The sequence below is a fragment of the Scleropages formosus genome, chromosome 25, assembly GCF_900964775.1.
Source record: "Scleropages formosus chromosome 25, fSclFor1.1, whole genome shotgun sequence".
NCBI lineage: Eukaryota > Metazoa > Chordata > Actinopteri > Osteoglossiformes > Osteoglossidae > Scleropages > Scleropages formosus.
Genome location: NC_041830.1, coordinates 1,987,640 through 2,007,225, shown reverse-complemented (window position 1 = coordinate 2,007,225; position 19,586 = coordinate 1,987,640). Strand labels below are relative to the sequence as shown.

The 19,586-nt window shown below is 43.5% G+C and overlaps 1 protein-coding gene across 1 annotated transcript; it reads right to left on the bottom strand.

Annotated features, from left to right (window-relative positions):
- Positions 1-4,711: 4,711 nt before the first annotated feature.
- LOC108928167 (PAK4-inhibitor INKA2) lies at positions 4,712-16,924 on the bottom strand. The gene is made up of 2 exons (XM_018741958.1): positions 16,684-16,924; positions 4,712-6,016 (listed from the first exon to the last, which is right to left on the bottom strand). Exons 1-2 carry the CDS (start codon positions 16,753-16,755, stop codon positions 4,976-4,978), a joined length of 1,113 nt encoding a protein of 370 aa, XP_018597474.1. The 5' UTR covers positions 16,756-16,924; the 3' UTR covers positions 4,712-4,975.
- Between the last annotated feature and the right edge of the window lie 2,662 nt (positions 16,925-19,586).

The window sequence follows — 19,586 nt, the reverse complement described above, 5'->3', positions numbered from 1 at the left end:
CCCTCACCTATGGTCATGAACTCTGGGCAATGACCGAAAGAATAAGATCGCGGATACAAGTAGCTGAAATTAGTTTTTTTCACAGGGTGTTAGAACTCACTCTCTGTGACAGGGTAAGGAGTTTGGACATCTGAGAGGAACTCGAGTTGAGCCGCTACTCCTCCACATTGAGAGGAGCCAGCTGAGGTGGTTCGGGCATCTGCTAAGGATGCCTTCTGGGCCCCACCCTTTGAAGGTATATCAGGCATGGCCAAGTGGGATGAGGCCCCAAGGTTGGCCCAAGACCCACTGGAGGGATTATATCTCCCAGTTGGCCTGGGAGCAGCTGGGGATCCCCCGGGATGAGCTGAAGGAAGTTGTGAGGGACAGGGACGTCTGGGCTTCTCTGCTCTCCCTATTGCCACTGTGACCCTAGAAGGACACGCGGCAAGAAAATGGATGGATGGCTGGACCTCCAAATCGATTGCTGTATGATAGTGAGATGGTTCTCGATTTTCTTCAAGTGCACGTTTACCACCAGGCATTGTGAATAATGAAATGGGTAAAAAAATATGCGAATAAACTAATGAGAGGAGATGTGTTCACGGCTCAAAACACGGGAACTGGGAAAATACAGCTTCCTGCCTTGTCTGGTTACGCCGACTTGCGCTTAACGTATTTCAGATGTTGTGCATAAAATAAAAACACTCTCAGTAAATAATGTGTATACCGGGAATTTTTTACGTGAATCTGGGTTTACGTAAGTCAAATTTACATACGTAGAGGGGTGTCTATTTAATTTTATGGTTGTGTTCTGCACATCAGCCTTAAACAGCACATAGAGTAGCACAAAGGACACTTTGAATCTACACAAACAGTAAAAGTTTTTGGTGGTAGTGGGATCAAGGGAAAGAAGAAGGTCTACAGATGTCATGATGGGTGTCAGTATTTCACATAACCACCGGAACTCTGAATTCTTCTGAAATCTAGAAGCCTTCAAGCATGGCTGAGCTGCATGAGCCAATCAGAACTGCCTACATAAAGAAACCACTGGAGACGATCCCTGCTGAGTCTTGAGCGTGTGACAGTGATGAAGTCTGAGAATCATGGCACTAAGTGACGACTTAAATGGGGCTTTTGAGAGAACGAAACAACGGAATTGATTGATTCAGAGAAATAGTCCAACAGCAATGGTCAACTAGAGTTGGACTATTCCCTCCAAGCACATCGGCACATTACTTCCACTGTCACTTTAAGTATTCTCAGTTTTAAGTACTCTGGTTGTCTATTGGTATTTATTGTTATTTATTGTTAGAGTTATTTATTGATATTGTTTTGTTTTGTGCAGTATTATCTATTGTTTTTTGTTCATAGTCTGTGGAGAAGCACTCAGACAAGAATTTCATGGTACAAACCCCATTTCCAGAAATGTTGGGACACTTTCTAAAAATGCAACAAAAACTAAAAACTGTAATCTGTTCATTCAGTTGAACCTTTATTTAACATACAAAAGCACTAAGAAAAGATTTTCAGTGTTTTCACTCATGAACTTAATTCTATTTGTTAAATATAAACAAATTTAGAAATTCAGAAAAAAGTTGGGACAGAGGCAAAACAAGACTGAAAAGGTTATAAGTAACACTGTTCTGGAAGGTTCCACAATTAGCAGTTTAACCACTAACAGGTGAGGTTATCAAGATTGAGCATAAAAGGAGCATCCACCAAAGGCTTAGTCTTTGCAAGCAAGGATGGGTTGTGGTTAACCACTTTGTGCCAAACTTTGTGAGAGGATTGTCAGTCAGTTCAAAGACTTTCTCAGCACAAGATTGCAAAGATTTAGGTCTTTCGCCCTCTACAGTTCATAATATCATGAAAAGAATCAGGGAGTCATGGAAAATCTAGGTGCATAAAGGCCAAGGGTGGAAACTGCTGCTGAATGCGTGTGACCATCGAGCACTCAGGTGGTATTGTTTGAGAAACTGTCATGCTACCGTGATGGACATAGCCACATGGGCTCGGGAATACTTTGAAAAATCATTGTCACTCAACACAGTCCGCCGCTGCATCAAGAAATGCAACTTGAAACTGTATTATGCAGAGAGGAAGGCATTTATTAATTTTGTGCACAAATGCCGCTGAGTTATCTGGGCCCGAAGTCATCTGAGATGGACCGAAAGACAGTGGAAACATGTTCTGTGGTCAGATGAGTCTACGTTTCAGCTCGTTTTTTGGAAAAACTGACATCGGATTCTACGTGCCAAAGATGGAAAAAGACCATCCCAACTGTTACCAATGAAAAGTGCAAAAACCAACCTCTGTGATGTATGGGGGTGCATCAGTGCCCAGGGCATGGGTGATCTGCATATATGTGAAGATACCATTGATGTAGAAGCTTATGTTGGAATTTTGGAGAGGCATATGCTGCCGTCGAGATGTCTTTTCCAGGAACTCCATGTATATTTCAGCAGGACAATGCCAGACCTCATTCTGCACAAGTTACAACAACATGGCTTCGGAGGCATAGAGTGCGTGTGCTTGACTGGACTGCCTGTAGTCCAGATCTGTCTCCTGTTGAAAACGTATGACACATCATGAAGAGGAGAATCAGAAAAGGGTGACCACGGACTGTTGAGCAGCTCAAGTCTCGCATACAGCAAGAATTTTCAAAAATTCCAATGGAAAAACTGCAACAATTGATTTCTTCAGTTCCCAAATGATTACGAAGTGTAATTAAAAGAAAAGGTGACATGACCGAGTGGTAAACATGCCTTTGTCCCAACTGTTTTGAGTGTGTTGCATGCATCAATTTCCAAATTTTTTTTTTTATATTTAATAAAGAGAATTAAGTTCATCAGTGAAAATGCTGAAAATCTTTTCTTTGCTCTTTTGTCTGTTAAATAAAGGTTCAATTGAATGAACAGATTATAAAAATGCAACAGAAACTAAAGTGTCCCAACTTTTCTGGAAAGGGGGTTTGTACTTGTACCTATGACAATAAACCTTGAACTTGAACATGCCCTTACAGTGCTATGGCTAGATTGTGCCCAGCAAAACCCCATTTGGCAGGTAGACTGGATCTGATGAAACTGCTGGAGAAATAAGGGATTCCTTATGATGTCATAGGCAGTGTCTTAGGAAATCATTCAAAGAACAGAATGCCTGTGGCATTAGTTTTTTAATATTCAATGAACAATGACTGGATACCATTCTGTCATGTTGGATCTGTTAGCTAAATGCATGTTTTTACACTCAGGCCTACTTTCATCATTGGGTATAAAGACTTGTATGATTTGTTAGGAGAAGGCTTGTGCAATGGGCTTGGGGAATGACCAAGTGCTGTTTGTGTTTGGGCTCAGATGGTTTCTACTCTCACTTAAATCCTCTCACAAGCCCTGGAGTTGCTGGAATTGAGAGATATGTTTTTGTCAACTGGGGCAGATGAGGGAAGATGGCAGAGTATCTGGTTCAGTAATATGCTCTGGGCAGATCTGGGCCTGAGAGATACCATTGAACCTCTACAGTGGCATCAGCAGAGACACTCAGGTTATGGGTGGTTTCATCCATTCTGCTGTTGAAGAATATCAGGCTGTCTTCATAATCTTCCCTGAACTGAGCTGCTGTAGTGCCTGATATTGATGTCGGACAAGGACTGCCTTGTGTTTGAAAAACCGAAGGAATGACAGCACAGTTCTCAGATGTCAAACCACTGCTTTGATCGCATGTTTAGAACATCGAAAAAGTAGAACTTTGAATGTGGGACCGTCACAGACTCCACTCCAAATTTTTCCCTCAGATTTTTCAAAAGATTATTGTATAACTGCAGCATAGTTGTTAACCTTGAACTACTGAGGTATCAACAGGCTTTGTATGGGGAACGTATATTAGTTTTAAAAACAGTTACACTGTCTTCAGTTCTTAATCACAATCGTGTATGAGAGAGGTGAACCATGTGACTACATTACGCAATAATCTACAGATGCAGCTGTCCTTTGCTACTTAAAATACACAGATGTACATGTGACATCAACACCCTACCCCCCTATGTCAGTGGAGCCCTGCCAATGCTGCACGGTGCAAATGATTCATGCTCTCATCACAAATCCTCATGCAACCCCCATCCCTCATAAATTCTGACTCTACAAAAGCAACAGCAGACAAAGGCTGGCAAGGGGGCGCTCTACATGTACAATGGGTCCCCTACATCTAAACCTGACTGGACCAAGAGTTGGTTTGTTACTCCAGTGTGACAGGCTGACAGGTGCATCGTGCACATGCCTGGGTATTCCAAGTCTGCTGGCTGTGCATTTATGACCCATTGGAAATAAGAAAGCACAGTAAAGAACCCTGGCCAGAGCGAGAGCAGGGTATTGACAAACTTAAGGCAGCACTTACTGTTTGCGATATTTGTGTTAGTGCATCGAATGGAGCTTTGGTATGAGGTTTGGACTTGTATGCTACCTCTTTTTATGGAAAAATAATACTAAACATCTCTGAAAAAGATGTGTACAAATGAACAGTTTGTTACTCAAATGTTTGTGAGTCAGGGACCCACTATATCTGTGGTGGACCACAGGCAATGAAAACGGGAAGATCCAGGCCTATAAAGTAAACTTAGCAATGCAAACTCAATCGGTCACTTCCAACATCTTATTCCAGAGACTTGTGTCACAGAAGAGTTTAATAGAGAACTCTTGATTCAAACAAAATGAAGACAGATTTTCCATTTGTGGGCTCTGAATAATTTCAAAAGGCAAGGTGCATGTTAAACATGTCATGGGAGAATTAAGATGAGTTTTTGTGGATGGTGTTCATCCCATTCTTTGTTCATGGTGGACTGTGACTCCAGCACCACAAAGACATTGTAATGATACACAAGGGATCCATGTCACGTACAAAAGGAAGGTTCAGGCAAAAGGCCACCGGGTCCCACCACAGTGCAAACACTTGCAGCCTTGCTAAGGGGTCAGACCTCTAATCCCCCTCCATCTGCAGGTGGTCAGACCCAGACAGCTATGCTGTAATCAAACTTTGGTTGCACATTCTCTTCCACCTCCTGGTCCCCCTTGGTGGAGCACATTACTGAGGTTTGGGTCCTCCCCTCTGTGGGACAGAGGTCTGACCTACCCTTTCTCTGCTGCCCATTCTTCCTTGACCAAAATGGAAGGTAGAATGTCCCTTTTTTAGTCCCTTTTTTGCACCTTTTTAAGAGCTCTGCATCAGGGTCATCAAGAGGCATCCAGCCCGGTTTCTCCATAAGCAGCTTGTCCTTGTCAGGGCACACACTGCGCAAAAGCTTCTTGAAGATGTTTGCAGTGAGGGAGAACCTGCGGCAGATTTCCTGGGAGTGGCTGAGTCTCAGTAGGCATTCTGGTTCTTTTTTGTCCTCCTCATCATTGTCCCACCCAGCCAGACTTGGAGCTTTCTTCTCCAGATCAGGCAGGTCCAGCCAGTTTCCCACCAGGTCAGCAAATATGTTGTCACCAAGGATCAATGGCTGGCGATTGCGGCCACGACTCATGAGTGTAGAGGTCCAGTCACTTGAGTCGTTGCTACTTTCCTCTGAGAAGTCATTTTCCAGTGACTGCCCATCAACACCGAGGTTCCGCAGCGAACCTGGGACACCAGACAGCTCATGGGTACCCCAGGGCGCCAGTGTTTGACGGACTGGGAATGAGCTGCGGTTGCATTCCTGTGAGTACCCACTTTCTCCAGGGTACCTTCCCGATGGAGGAGGTGTGCCACCCTGGCAGCAAGATGCAGATGATATCTTTGCTAGACTGCTCCTGGGTGAAGCCTTAAGCTCTCTATCAAGCGTCCAGGGTGATGGTGGGCACAGCTCCACAGGTGGAGCAGGAGAGAAGAATGTTGGAGGGGAGAAGAACACATGATGGTTAGGAGAACAAGTGTGGCTGGGCTTGCCTGAAATCTCCAGCCTCTCCAGTGTGGTCTGCAGCCGCAGAAGTTTGAGTTCCTGCAGAGCCCCCATCATGGAGTTCATTTGGGCATGCAGTCCGTTGCCAGCCTTCCTCATGGAGAGCTATTCGGGGAGGACAGGGAAGAAAAAAGTTCAGTTTTAAAGGTTAACTGGACTTTTCAAATGCTTTATCTCGAGCTTGCTTGAACTCTGACTCTTTATCCTGGAGATAAAGGTCAGTTGGGTTTACAGGACAGCAATTCTGGTCTGGAACAAACAATCAACAGGCTGCATGTGTTGAAATGTGCTAAGACTAAGACAAAATCAGTATAATTCAGAAAGGTCTAGACTCTGAGTTTCTTTTTGGCTGTCTTAGTAGGATACCACACAGCAACATAACTTCTTGAGGTCTTATGCTGTCTCTCACACCTCGTGTCTTGGTGTAGGGTGAATGTTCTTTATCTAGGGTTTTAGCTGTACCAGTTGATAAGTCGCAACAGCTCTTTGAGTGCAAAAAGCATTTATTTGAACTGCCGAAATAAGAGAAGAAAAAGGAACTCTTCACAGTAAGGATGATGACTAATAGAGCTGTCAAGTTCTGTTGAAACCTAAAGTCTCTCCCACACGCTTCCCTCTTCTCTGCCGTACTAACCTCCCTCCCATCCACTACAAAGTTCTCATAGTTCTTCACAGATAATGCAACTCTAGCAGATCCAAAATGCCACTGCAGAAGTTGTGTCTAACCTACTAAAATGTTCCCATGTACCTCCCTCCTCATTTCTCTTTATTGGCTTCCTGTAGCTTGCTTGCATCAAGGTCAAGACTCTGGTTACAGCTCTCAAGACCATTAATGGAACTGATACGCTGTTCTACCTCTGGCCAGCTGGTGGTCTCCCACGAAACATGTCCAAAATCAAAAGCCCAAAGAATCTCTGTCATGACTCCAATGGTGGGGAATGATCTTCCTCTTTCACTCAGAACTGCTGAATTCCTCTCAACATTCAAGAAGAGTTTGAACTTTTTTAGACCCACTGAGGTCCTATCTGCTCCAAAGACTTTTATTACATTACCTGTCCGAAAAACAGCAATAACAACAACAAAAAAGCTCCCTATCAATTGTATACCCAGCTTTTTGTAATGTACTGTATGCTGGCAAAGACGGTGGTACTGGACTATTTGACTGTACTTTGTGAGTTCTGTGTATTCACCTCTTTCTCCTCGCCTGTTGGTGAAATGCACTTTGTTTATTCTAAGTTGTATATTGCTTTGGAGAAAATTGTCTGCTTAATTAATAAATGTAAATATACTTTACACTACTCCAAGTACAATCATTTACCCATTTTTACGCTACAGCAATGTAACAAATACATACACACAACAGACCATTCTGAGTCACCAACTAACTTGAAACACATATCTTTGGATTGCGGGAGGAAACCAGAGCAAACCCACACAGACAAGGAAAGGATAGACAGACTCCACACAGACTGAGTGAGAATCGTTCGCCATGTCGACCTGTGCAGCCGTGGGGGGCACTGCAACACAGCTGCTCCACTGTGTCACCATAATCTAAGTCCCTTTATTATAATCCATGTTGTAACCCTGGAACATGACCTACTTACAGTACATCTCCTTGTCCCTCCTTTCATATTACTATATCTTGAGTAAGAAATACGTTCTCCCTCTAACTCCCTTCAGATCATTCTGTGTTGTTGTTGCGGAGCGTCCGTTCAGCCTGCTCTGAACACACAGAAAAGCGAAACAAAGTCAAACTCCAGACGAGTGTAATGGTGACATCTCATATCTATAAGCCATTATGGCCGGTAATAATGTAGCTGTGGACCTTAGTGACCAGTTATTGTGCCTGTGAGCTTTATTCTTTATTATGGCTGCAAATTCAACATGCTAACCATTTGTTACCTTATATTACCTGCCCTTTGATTATTGGATTGACATGATATTGACAAGTACAGTAATTTATGATTTATTGCAAGTCTTGAATGTGACACTGATATACAAATTGACTTTACTAAACACTGACATCAAGTGACAATAATGAGTATAAATGGTTACTAAGAAATGCATTACAGCTACATGGGGGAGCCATTTATCTGTGCTAGGTTGATTTTGTTAGGTGCAACATGTCTCATCCTACACTTTTGTCATCTTGTAGCCATATAAGCAGTGTAACAATTTAAATAAATAAATGAATTAAAGTACAGCACTGGGCTCCAGTTACTTTAATACAACAATAATAATATCTTACATTTACATTTACATTTATTTATTTAGCAGATGCTTTTCTTCAAAGCGACTTCCAATTAACTCTATGTAGCGTTATCAGCCCACACACCTTATTCACCGCAGTGACTTACACTGCTAGATACACTACTTACACTGGGTCACTCATCCATACATCAGTGGAACACACTCTCTCTGTCACTTACACACTATGGGGAACCTGAACAGCATGTCTTTGGACTGTGGGAGGAAACCAGAGCAAGCGGAGGAAACCAATGCAGACATGGGGAGAACATGCAAACTCCACACAGACTGAGCAGGGATCTTGTTTCTCTCATTGCCCTTTCATGACTAAACTCTTGGTCAACAAATAAGCAAGTAAGTGGAGAAACAGTACAGCGTTTTCGTCTGCCAAATGTTATAAATGTAAAGGGACCTGCTGTCAGTCCTAAATTCATGAGCTGCACTCTATACTTAATCACATGTGTGCCTGTGTAGCAGAAGCATGTACAGTATCTTCTTAGCGGGCTCCTAGAGCACTAATCCCAAAGAGTGCATGTTATCAGCTTACCTTCAATAATATTTCACAAAGGGGGCGACACCCTTCTGCCCTGCTTGGTTCTCTCTGTCCCCTCACTGTTCTTTCCCCAACCTGTTGTCCTCATATATAGAGCTGCTGCTAATGAGGCGACGCACCGCCCAGCTCAGGGATGGAGTATCTTCCAACTGGGATCTTCCATACCCTAAGCAGTGATTGGCACATTTAAAGTTGCAATCACTATATGAACTTGGCAGGAAAGGATGAATGGTAAGGATATGGCAGAAGAGCTAAGCTATTTAATCACATCCACAGGCCAAACATGAACATAGGAAAAATAATATTACAGTTTCACTGCTAATTAAGAACTTTCTGAATGTTTGTGGAAGCTGTTGTTCTGGTATGAGGTTGCTAATATTTAAATAAAAAAAATGATTTCCCCTTTTCTGTTTCAGTTTTAATTAGTTTTTAACATTTAGATTTTTTTAAAAAAAAACCCACACAATTCATGATTTGATTAAAAAAACATACTAAAAATTGGATAATTTCTGAGTGGTATAGCAATATATTTCAGTTCTGACAATGAGTGTGGTTGACTTTGAAACAAAGAACTTTAAGACTTATGGGGGAAATCTGAAGGTTGGAGTAATGTCCCCTGCAGTACCCTTAATCATAGACTCTATTTGCAGTATATTTGTCATTCACATCCATAAAGTGCCTTTTTTTAAATGTTGTCCGGGCAACAGCCATTGGTAAAATGTACTTTTCAAAGTAATATCACAGAAACCCACACACACACACTTTCAGAACCGCTTGTCCCAGATGGGGTCGCGGGGAACCGGAGCCTACCTGGCAACACAGGGCGGAAGGCCGGAGGGGGAGGGGACACACCCAGGACGGGACGCTAGTCCGTCGCAAGGCACCCCAAGGGGGACTCGAACCCCAGACCCACCGGAGAGCAGGACTGCAGCCCAACCCACTGCACCACCACACCCCCATGGTAAATCACTTGTGTTCTTATAACATTAGATGGACTTCATCTACATTTCCCACACAAAAGTATGTGTTCATGCGTGTTGAGTGCCTGCAGTGCAAGCAGTTAATTTTTTGTTGTTTTGACTCTACTTCAGCACACTGAATTTTAAATGAATGAAGCAATAACTGTGAGGTCAGAGTGCAGACTGTCTACTTTAATTTAAATGTATGTAAATCTATATGAGATGAACCACATAAACATTGCAGCAATTTTTATTCATATCCATCCCATTTTAAAGGACAAAGAGTAATGGAGCAAGCGGTTTCAGACAATGTGTGTATGTGTATGCATGAGTAATGAAGCATTTGGGTGCTTAGTTCTTTCTTGGCCAGTTGTGTATCACCGCATTGTCATTTCATGCACAAGAGCTTTATATATGTGCAGGCACACACACATCTCATTGCTCCTGTCCCTCAAATGTCCACAAAAGACCAAAGAACACAGCAGCTGATGACCAAATACCTTCAGTTAAGAAAAAAACCCTTTTCAAGTGTTGAAGAGATGAAGAACTCTCTTCCGGATGTAGGAAGATGTGTCAAAGACTACCATAAAGAGAACAATGCACCAGCATAATGTCAGAGGGTTCACCACAAGATGCAACCCCCTGGTAACACTCAAGAACACAACAGCCAGATTACAGTTTGCTAAAAAGTACATTAAATGTCTGCAGCTTTCTGGAACAAAGTGTTAAGGACAGAAGAGTTCAAAATTAACCTGAACCAAAATGATGGAAATAGGAGAAAAAATTGTGGAAATTGTGGAGAAAAACAGGAACTGCTCCCGATCCACAGCATGCTAGCTTATTTGTGTAACACGGTGGGCGTAGTGTCATGGCATGGGGATGTATGGCGGCCACTGGTGCTGGGTTACGTGTCTTTATTGATGATGTGACTGCTGATGGCAGCAGCAGGGTGATGTTTGAAGTGTAAAGAAACATCTCACTCAAATCCAACCAAATGCCTCATAACTCACTGGATAGCGCTTCAACTTGCAGCAGGACAATAACTGAAACCATACCGCTAAAGCACCAATGGACTCTTTCAGGGCCAAAACGTGGAATGTTCTGAACTGGCCAAATCAGTCACTTGACCTGAATCCCACTAATCCGTATTTCACTCACTGAAGACAAGACTGAAGACAAAAAATCACTGAAACAAGCAAGAACTGGAGATAGCTGCACAGGCCTGGCAGAGCATCACCAGGAAGGACACCTGGTATCTGGATCTGGTTACGTCTGTGAGTGGCACACTTCAGGAAGTCGCAAAATGCAAAAAAATTTGCCACCAAGTACTAAACTGCATCATTGTCTTATGGACTGCACTATATGGGGCAGGGTGTTTAGGCATGGGTTTGGTGACGACTAGGTGTAACCACGAATGTTTACATGAGCTTGTGTATGACACCGTGTCTCTACTTTTGCACACACCTATCTATCTCTATGTACATACATACTGTATGTAGGCATGTAGCTAAGTGTGTGCCCAAGATAAGAGAGCCTAAGCAGAGCAAACAAGATCCATGCATCCTGTGCATGCAAGTGGACACAGAAGGTCATTCACAGGGATGCCATAAATGTGAGCTCCCCCTCTGTCACACTCAGCCAATTCATCAGCATCCAGGGAACCAAAGGTTACAAACCTGGTGACTGCAGCTGGCCATGCCTCTTTCCAACCATTCTTTACACAAATATAGATGCCTGAATGAAAGACTGCAAAAGTCAGGCACAGAACCAGCACCTCTTTCACAGAGACACAAAGGGTGTTTATGCTCGCTGGGGTGGATTGCTGCATGAGGGTGGGAGCAATGGGTATGAGGCCAGCCTCAGTGAAAGCTCTGTGTTCCACAGTGGGACCTGTGGGCTGAACGCATGTGGCCCATGCTCTTTACAGCCTTCACAACGGGGACGTTGTTTGTCTGTTGAATGTGTCGCTTGTGTGCAGGGTTGGGGTGCTCTTGGCGTTCCACTGCAATGACGTAGGAGCGGCGGTAAAGAACCTTAACTGAAGTCTTGGACCATCATAAAACATCTAAAGGAAACACATGGCAGAAGTGAGGGATGTTCCAGCAGTAACAGTATTGCATGTTTATTGCGTGGGCACTTCGTCATGGTACTGAAGAATCTGTCACCAGGTTAAAGACATTGACATTCACTTTAGTTTCATACAGTGCTGCTGGAAAGTATGTGAACCCCTTGTGTGATTATAGATTCCCTTGGTTTTACCAGTAAATTATTTTAGGAGAAGCACCCTTTCTCTTCTCACATAATAGGCATGTAATGACCAATTCCAAATATTAGTTTAGAGGAAATCATGCATGTAGTAGAAGTGCATGTGCAGCAAAATGTGGGACAGCTGGTTGTGTGGAGGTTGGCGCTGTTGTCTTTGGACCCAAAGGTTGCAGGATCAAATCCCCCCTGGCTGTAGTGCCCTTGAGCAAGGTACTTACTCTAAAGTTGCTCCAGTAAAATTACCCAACTGTATAAATAGGTAAATAACTGTAGGTATATTAACATTGTAAGTTGCTTTAGAGAAAAGTGTCAGATAAATCTAAGTGAACCCCAAGTTGCACTTATTAATCCAAGTGTGTAAGATGTGTGCTATGGTAAAGTATGGGGTTCTTCTCTGTAACTTACCATGTCATTTGCTTTCTTTGCATTTACATATCACTGAAAAGGTGAATTTCGGGAAACTCAGAGCTATGCTTGTGCTACTGTGAATCCAGAGTGCAAGTGAAGGCCGTAGTGTGGTGGGGTTGACTTACACACCTTAGTGACAGCACATTGCACCTGCCACTCTGCCGACTACAGGGGTCGAGTAACGTCAGCTCTAAGTGACCTAAGGATTGCCCATTTCAGCTGTCCCTTAGGTAAAAATAAGCATAACAGTAATTTTAACCCAGGTAATACTACTACAATTTGATGGGTTACCTCAATGTTCATATGGAGGGTATATATGGTACTCTTAAAAGACAAGCATACATTGGATGCAATACTTTAACTCTAAATGATTCATCTCTGACTGACTTTAGATGAAAAACCACACATGTATTACAAGGTAAAGTACAGATAACAAAGCCCATGTCTACCGTGCTGCTTGAAAGTATGTGAACCCATTGTGTCCCCTAGATTTACCACAAAGTGGTTATTTAATGACAAGCAGTCTTTCAGATCTGACATAATAGATGTGTGATGATGATGATAATAATAATAATATGAGCTTCTGACGTAGTAGGTGTGTAATGACCAATGCAATATGTATAGTAGAAAAATTGTAGTAATGCAGGTGCATAAATAAGTGAACCCAAAGTTGCATTTGTTCAACCAAGTAGGTAAGTAGAGTCAGGTGTGTAAAACGTTGCCATTTATTCATTTTATATGTCTAAGATTTTATACAAGAATAATGACCACCTGCATAGGGTTTGCATACTTTGAACAACACTGTATGTTTCCAATTGACTGATTATGTTCCAGTCAAGATGTCTTGTGAGCAGCAGCCACACATGGACATACATGTGGAAGTGTGTTCAGAACCCCTGCTGCTGTTGCGGCCTGTATGTCACTCAGCAGTTTGTCGCCATGGCGATGGACCATTAGGGCATGCATAAATGCCAAACGTCCAAAGTGAGACGACTCATGATGTGGCGTGCTCTCATTGCGAACGTCGCTTGATGCGAGGTGTCAGCTTCAAGGGCACCCAAGGGGAAAGATGTCGGAGTGCCAAGGACTGAAGGGACGAAGCCAAACACAGCAGCTGTGAGTCTAGAAGTACCACAGAAGAGTGGGATGGGTTCTGCTTGCCTCTTACTACTACTTTGGTGATACATTCTTCTCCAGCTTGCTGTTAAGTTCCTTGAAATGTTCGGCAAACATTGCGCAACACACAGCGATTTTAATTGACTGAGAGCAAAACTGACTTTAATTATATTGTAACAGGTGCCTTGCACCGGACCGGTGTCCCGTCGTGGGTGTGTCCCCTTCTCCCTCCAGCCTTGCGCCCTGTGTTGCCATGACCCTGCTAGGGACAAATGGTTTTGGACAGTGTGTGTGTGTGTGTGTGTGTGTGTGCGTGTGTGTGTGTGTGTGTACATTGTAACGACCTGCGTTACCATAAGTTTGTGTGGGAAATGGATCTATTGTAGATAGTTGCATTATGGGAAAAATATGTGCAACCACTGGGGGGACTTACGGGCAAAATAAAGGGGTGACCGTGTTTGCCAGCAGGGAGAAAGCCTGGGGGTACTAAACAGAGGGGGAAGGCTGGCTTGAAGCACAGGTCATTGAGGAAACATGGTCTTAAGATCAAGCGCATTACTTCCCTGTGTGCCAGTATTTTAATAAAATGTTTGATATGCGTGCTGTCTGTGCATCCTTCTTCGCCCCGTCCAAATCCAGAGTGCTGTGTGCTGCAATGTTTTTAAGGATTAAATGAAGACTCAGGAGCCCTGGATGACAATGCATGTGAAACATGAAAGGAACAAAAATTTGGTGGCGGAGGAACTAACTATGAATACAGGCCTTTAGCACACAACAACGTGCTGTAGACGTTCCCACATTAAGGTGTGCGTAAAACGTAAGGAACGTCAACGCTCAAAGCTCAGCAGGAGACGGAGGAGCAGCACTCTTGGGTTGTGACAACGGATGGATACGTTCCTCCACGGCATAGTGAACACACATCTCTAGAGGGAACACTCATACTGGGGTTGACTGTGCCATGCAGGAGGATGTGACAGATTCTGTGCAGCACAGCATGGAGGGGCAGCACAGAGTTATCGGTCTTTGCCTCTTGCAAGTCATCCTACGCAGACTTGCTCATTTGGAACTGACGACGGGTTCCAGGGCTTACAGAGCACAGCCCTCCCTGCCGCTCCCATCCACATGCCTGTGTGAAAAACTCCTATTGAAGAGCCCCATCCTCCTTCAGGCTGCGCCGCGCACGTCCATTTACTGCAGACTTCTTACTTATCTGCTTAGTGGAGTTGTGATTTTCCCTCTTTTTTTCCAAATCATTCCAGGAAAAGTCCAACTGGGTTACTGTAACGCCAAAAATCTACTTATGCAACCAGCAACTCAAGCACAGAGATTAATATGACCTCTTGAAATTCCATTCCAAAGTGCCAGGAGCAGAATTCTCTTTCTGTCTTTTTGAATGAATCCTGCATATTCTACAGATAAATAAAAAAAATAAATACACACATAAATAAATCAAAATTATAAAACTAGAAGGAGATGGTTGTCTCGGCACATTTTACTATATTCTAATGTCATCTTAAATATGTTATTCTATTCTAATACAATAATAATAATACAAGATAATCTATATTCTTATACAATACAATATATTCTTAAATATATTATTATATTCTATTATAGTACAATAATAACAATAATGCAATATATTCCACAGTATATTCCTATATAATATATTCTTAAATATGTAATTCTTTTCTAATACAATAATACAATATATTCTATATTCTTAATACATGACACCAATCTGACAGCAGGTTCCTCAGGGACAGCTGAGTGGCAACAAGCGTGAAGAATCAAGTGCCTCATAAGAGAGGGAAGATCAGAGGTCACACAGCTTTGTTCCACTGACTTGGCTGCCTCACCGTCATGAAAGAAGCATTTGTGCCTTTCGGTTTCTCATCAGCTACTTTACACAGAAAAGTGTGACGCCGAAAAAGAAGCTGCGCTCAGTGTAATCGTGCGTCTGTGGATAAAAAAGTGTCTGCAAGATGAGTGTGTGTGTCTGTGTGTGTTGAGCACGACACTTCACAGTGGTCCTTTTACTAATCATGATAACAGTTGTTCAATGCAATTATTAGTTTTTTTTTAAAGAATTTTTTTCAACACATTGATAAGCCTTCGGTCAACACAAATTTTAACAGTTGGAATAAGTGCAAAACACACACAATAAAAAAAGGAAAAAGGTACAGCCACAGTTCCTTAAAACATGTTCAATATTTTCATTAAACACTTTCAGGATTCCAAGATTAATACGAGTACATTATAAATTATGCTTTACTGGCCTCCTGCTACAACGCTCACAGGCTTATTAAAGTAGTTTGTCATAGAGGTTCAGAGAACTGAAGTGCGGGGAAGGGTCAGTATGGGTCTGTGAATGAAAATATTTCATGGCTTAAGTCAGTGTAATGATATCACCTTTTCACCATTTCAGATGCAGCAATTTTGTATTATTTGCCACCCATGTATGAGATCAGCAGCAGCTGAAAACCCATTGAAACGAGTCCAAGTGATGAAGGCTGAGCTGCATTTAAAATGATCTGAAACTACAAGCAAGGAGTGAGTAAGACACTTCATACACAGTCCTACTTTACTTACCCTGAATGTGGTACAGCAACAATACCATGCTGTGTAAAAACCCTACTGTCTGATGGAGCAGCACATAAATCAGTGCATTACTCTGCCACAAAAGTATAAATAGGTCTTACTACGCAAAGAATAAAGTTTAATGATATATATCGGCTGGATGTTATAAAACACTGAAGGAATAAATACAACGCGTCTGTCTAAGGGCAAACTGTAAAGTTCAACAGCCGCACATCTGCAAACATCTGTCTTTTTGCACACGAATTAGCAATGAGACCAAACCAGGCAACATGCCAAATGGTAACACGAGGCGCACTGACATTCACCTTTAGTTTGGGGTTTAGGGTTTTGGGTTAGGAGCTTAGGATTTAGGGTTATACTTTTCAGTTGCACCAGACGAACTGCGTCTGATCGCATGAGCCCCACATATTTCCACCTGTTATAAAAAAATTCTTCACACCGGGGTCTTTTTCCACTCACGGGAATTCGGAATGGCTGCGCGCGCGCAAGAAGTTAAAGCATTCAGTAAACGTGGAGAGTCGGTCACAATCGGGCGGGTTACATGTACCGTAGCTACACAGAAAAAGATGCACAATGTTTTGCTCCTCTTTTCGGAGAAGCTCGAGGGAGGAACGATCACCTACCAGCTCCTGCTTCAAACGCCTCAAACACGTGTCCATGTTTTTGCGCTCCGATCGTGGACGCTGCCGCTCCATTGATAATTTCTTCTTTAAAATAATTTAAAAAAAAGTTTAACCTAGAGGTACTTCACTGTAAACACAAGAAACAGCTCGATCAAGAAGGGTATGAGAGACTCTGGGAGGCGCCTCGTCTTCCTCCTGCAGATGCTCTATTTGCTGAATCGCCACCGATCCGCTCCGTTCCGCTCTGTACTGACGCTCACGGCGAAGCGCCACTTTGTCACGAGTGTAAATGGAGCGGAAATGAGCGCGTCTCCTCTCCTCACCCCCGACACACACACCACACACCCCCACCCACAACACATTGGCTCCCAGTGAAAGCTGCGGCGTGTACTCTTCCCTCTTGGCTGGGAAAATCATGTGCAGGGCGCCGATGCTTCTCCACCTACAATGCTGCCCGTGACTGTGCCCGACTGTGCCAAACTGTGTTAAACTGTGTTGGACTTTGTCTCACTGTGTCTGACTGTGCAGGACTGTGCTGGATCGTGCTGGACCGTGTCAGCCTCCTTTGGTCAGACACGAAACTGCTTTTCAAAGGGAATCTCTTTTCTTTCACAGAAACGAGCGGCTCACTGGACCTCTTTCCAGCTGACATTTTTGTTCCTGTAAGTCATTTTTTTCAATTAACAAAACAAATAAGAAAGTATTTATAGAAATAAAGACAGAAAAAGGCTACAAGCGCAAAATACACAATTCTTTCGTCTTTAGAACTACAGAGTCACTGGAGGTCAATATACTATAGTTATTATAATACAATAAAAAAGTTCTCTTATTAATTCCGACAGTATTCATAACAATTATTATTGCTCTAGTGCGTATTCCTAAGTGAGCTGGAGTTCAGGGTGGCGGCAGTGCGGAGCCTATCCTAGAAGCACAGGGCACAAGGCTGAGTAGGGTGTCGGTACAGGTATGTGTCCATTATCAGCGCGTGTCCACTTTGAAGGAGAACTTCCTCACTTTCTCTTTGGACATGTACATTTATTCTATCATGTAATACGTGTGTTATTTATGTTTTGTCTGGGAAGAGAAGTGTCCTCTGTGCGTCCGCATGTCAGACGAGTCATTGATGATATTATTGATATTGTATCTGATTAAACAGGTGTTGAATGTAATACTGTTGCATTGTACAATAAATAATAATTTCCTTATGTGATGGTGCGGAGCCTATCCCAGAAGCACTGGGCGCAAGGCTGAGTGGGGTACACCGCGGACGGGACACCAGTCCACCGCAGGGTAGGCCCCCCCCACACACACACTTGGAGACACCAGTCCTCCTGAACCGCATGTTTTTGGACTGTGGGAGGAAACCGGAGCACCTGGAGGAAACAGGACGGAGAAGTTGGGAGAACATGCAGACTTGAGAGAGACGTCACAAAGCGTGACTCGAACACATATCCACTCGCACTACTCGTTCTGGTTTTTACATGAGCGCGACAAAGAGGAGAACAGAATAAAGATATTATTATTATTAAACATAGAAAGGGGCAAGGGGGTACAGCACAGGCACAGATTTACGTAAATGTTGACCATTTACAGTGTAATTACTTTGCTGTTACTGTGTTGTTGGATAGCACTGAAGTACAGCTCCATGATTTCACTCGAGTTCACAGTACCGTCACTCACTGCTGTGGGGGGGGAAAACGTCCTTTTCTCGTGTCTTCGGCTGCGGCACGAGGGCAATAAACTCTCTTATTTAACAGTCATAATTGTATCGTTACCCACAACTCGTAGAAATAAATACAAATTATTCTCCAGTAAGAAACGTGACTGTACAGTAGGCGAAGGTCCACATTGGAACTGAGCACTTGTGCGTGACAGTAAATGACACAACAGCGCACACTTACTATAGTACTCTCACACCGAATACACTGCTCGTCTCACACTCTTTTTACATTTATTCATTTAGGTGATGGTTTTCTCTGAAGTGATGTACGATGTTAGTAAGTCTGCCTACAAGTATTTACCCACTTCCACAGCTGGGTAATTTCGAACAATTGAGGATAAGTGCTTTACTCAAGGGTACTACAGCTGGAGTGGGAATCACACACACACAGTCTGAAGCCTCTTGTCCTAATCGGGGTCGCGGCGAGCCGGAGCCTCACCCAGAATACATGGCGCAAGGCTGGAGGGGACGCACCCAGGACGGGATGCCAGTCCATCGCAAGGCACCCCAAGCAGGACTCGAACCCCAGACCCAGCAGAAAGCAGGACCCAGCCAAACCCGCTGCGCCACCGCGTCCCCTAGAGGTAGGAATCGAATCTGTGATTTTCGGCTAAAGACTAAAAAGCTAGGGACTAACCACCACACCAGCTGTGCGGATACACTTCTCACACTTTTCAATGATCATGAGCCCTCTTTACCCGTGCTTAAGAGCAGGTACTGTTGTGGTAACACCGCATTTTCTTACACCCCTACACAGCGGGTCTCGGCGTGTTTATCGCGGTCGAGTGTGTCGCGTCCCTCGATCTTCGCTGAGTAAATCTCATGTCACACACGGACTGTACGATCAGTGTATTCAAAGAACTCACCGCCATCTGCACCAAAAGCCCGTGTGCCTATTTTCAGCGTTTTATGTCGTTTTTACCCACATCGCCTTGTATTGCACTGTTGCAACACACACACACACACACACACACACACACACACACACACACACACACACACACACACACACACACACACACACACACACACACACTCTTATAAAGAACCGCTTATCCCATACGGGGTCGAGGGGAACCGGAGCCTACCCGGCACCACAGAGCGTAGGGCCGGAGGGGGAGGGGACACACCCAGGAGGGGACGCCAGTCCGCCGCAAAGCACCCCAAGCAGGACTCGAACCCC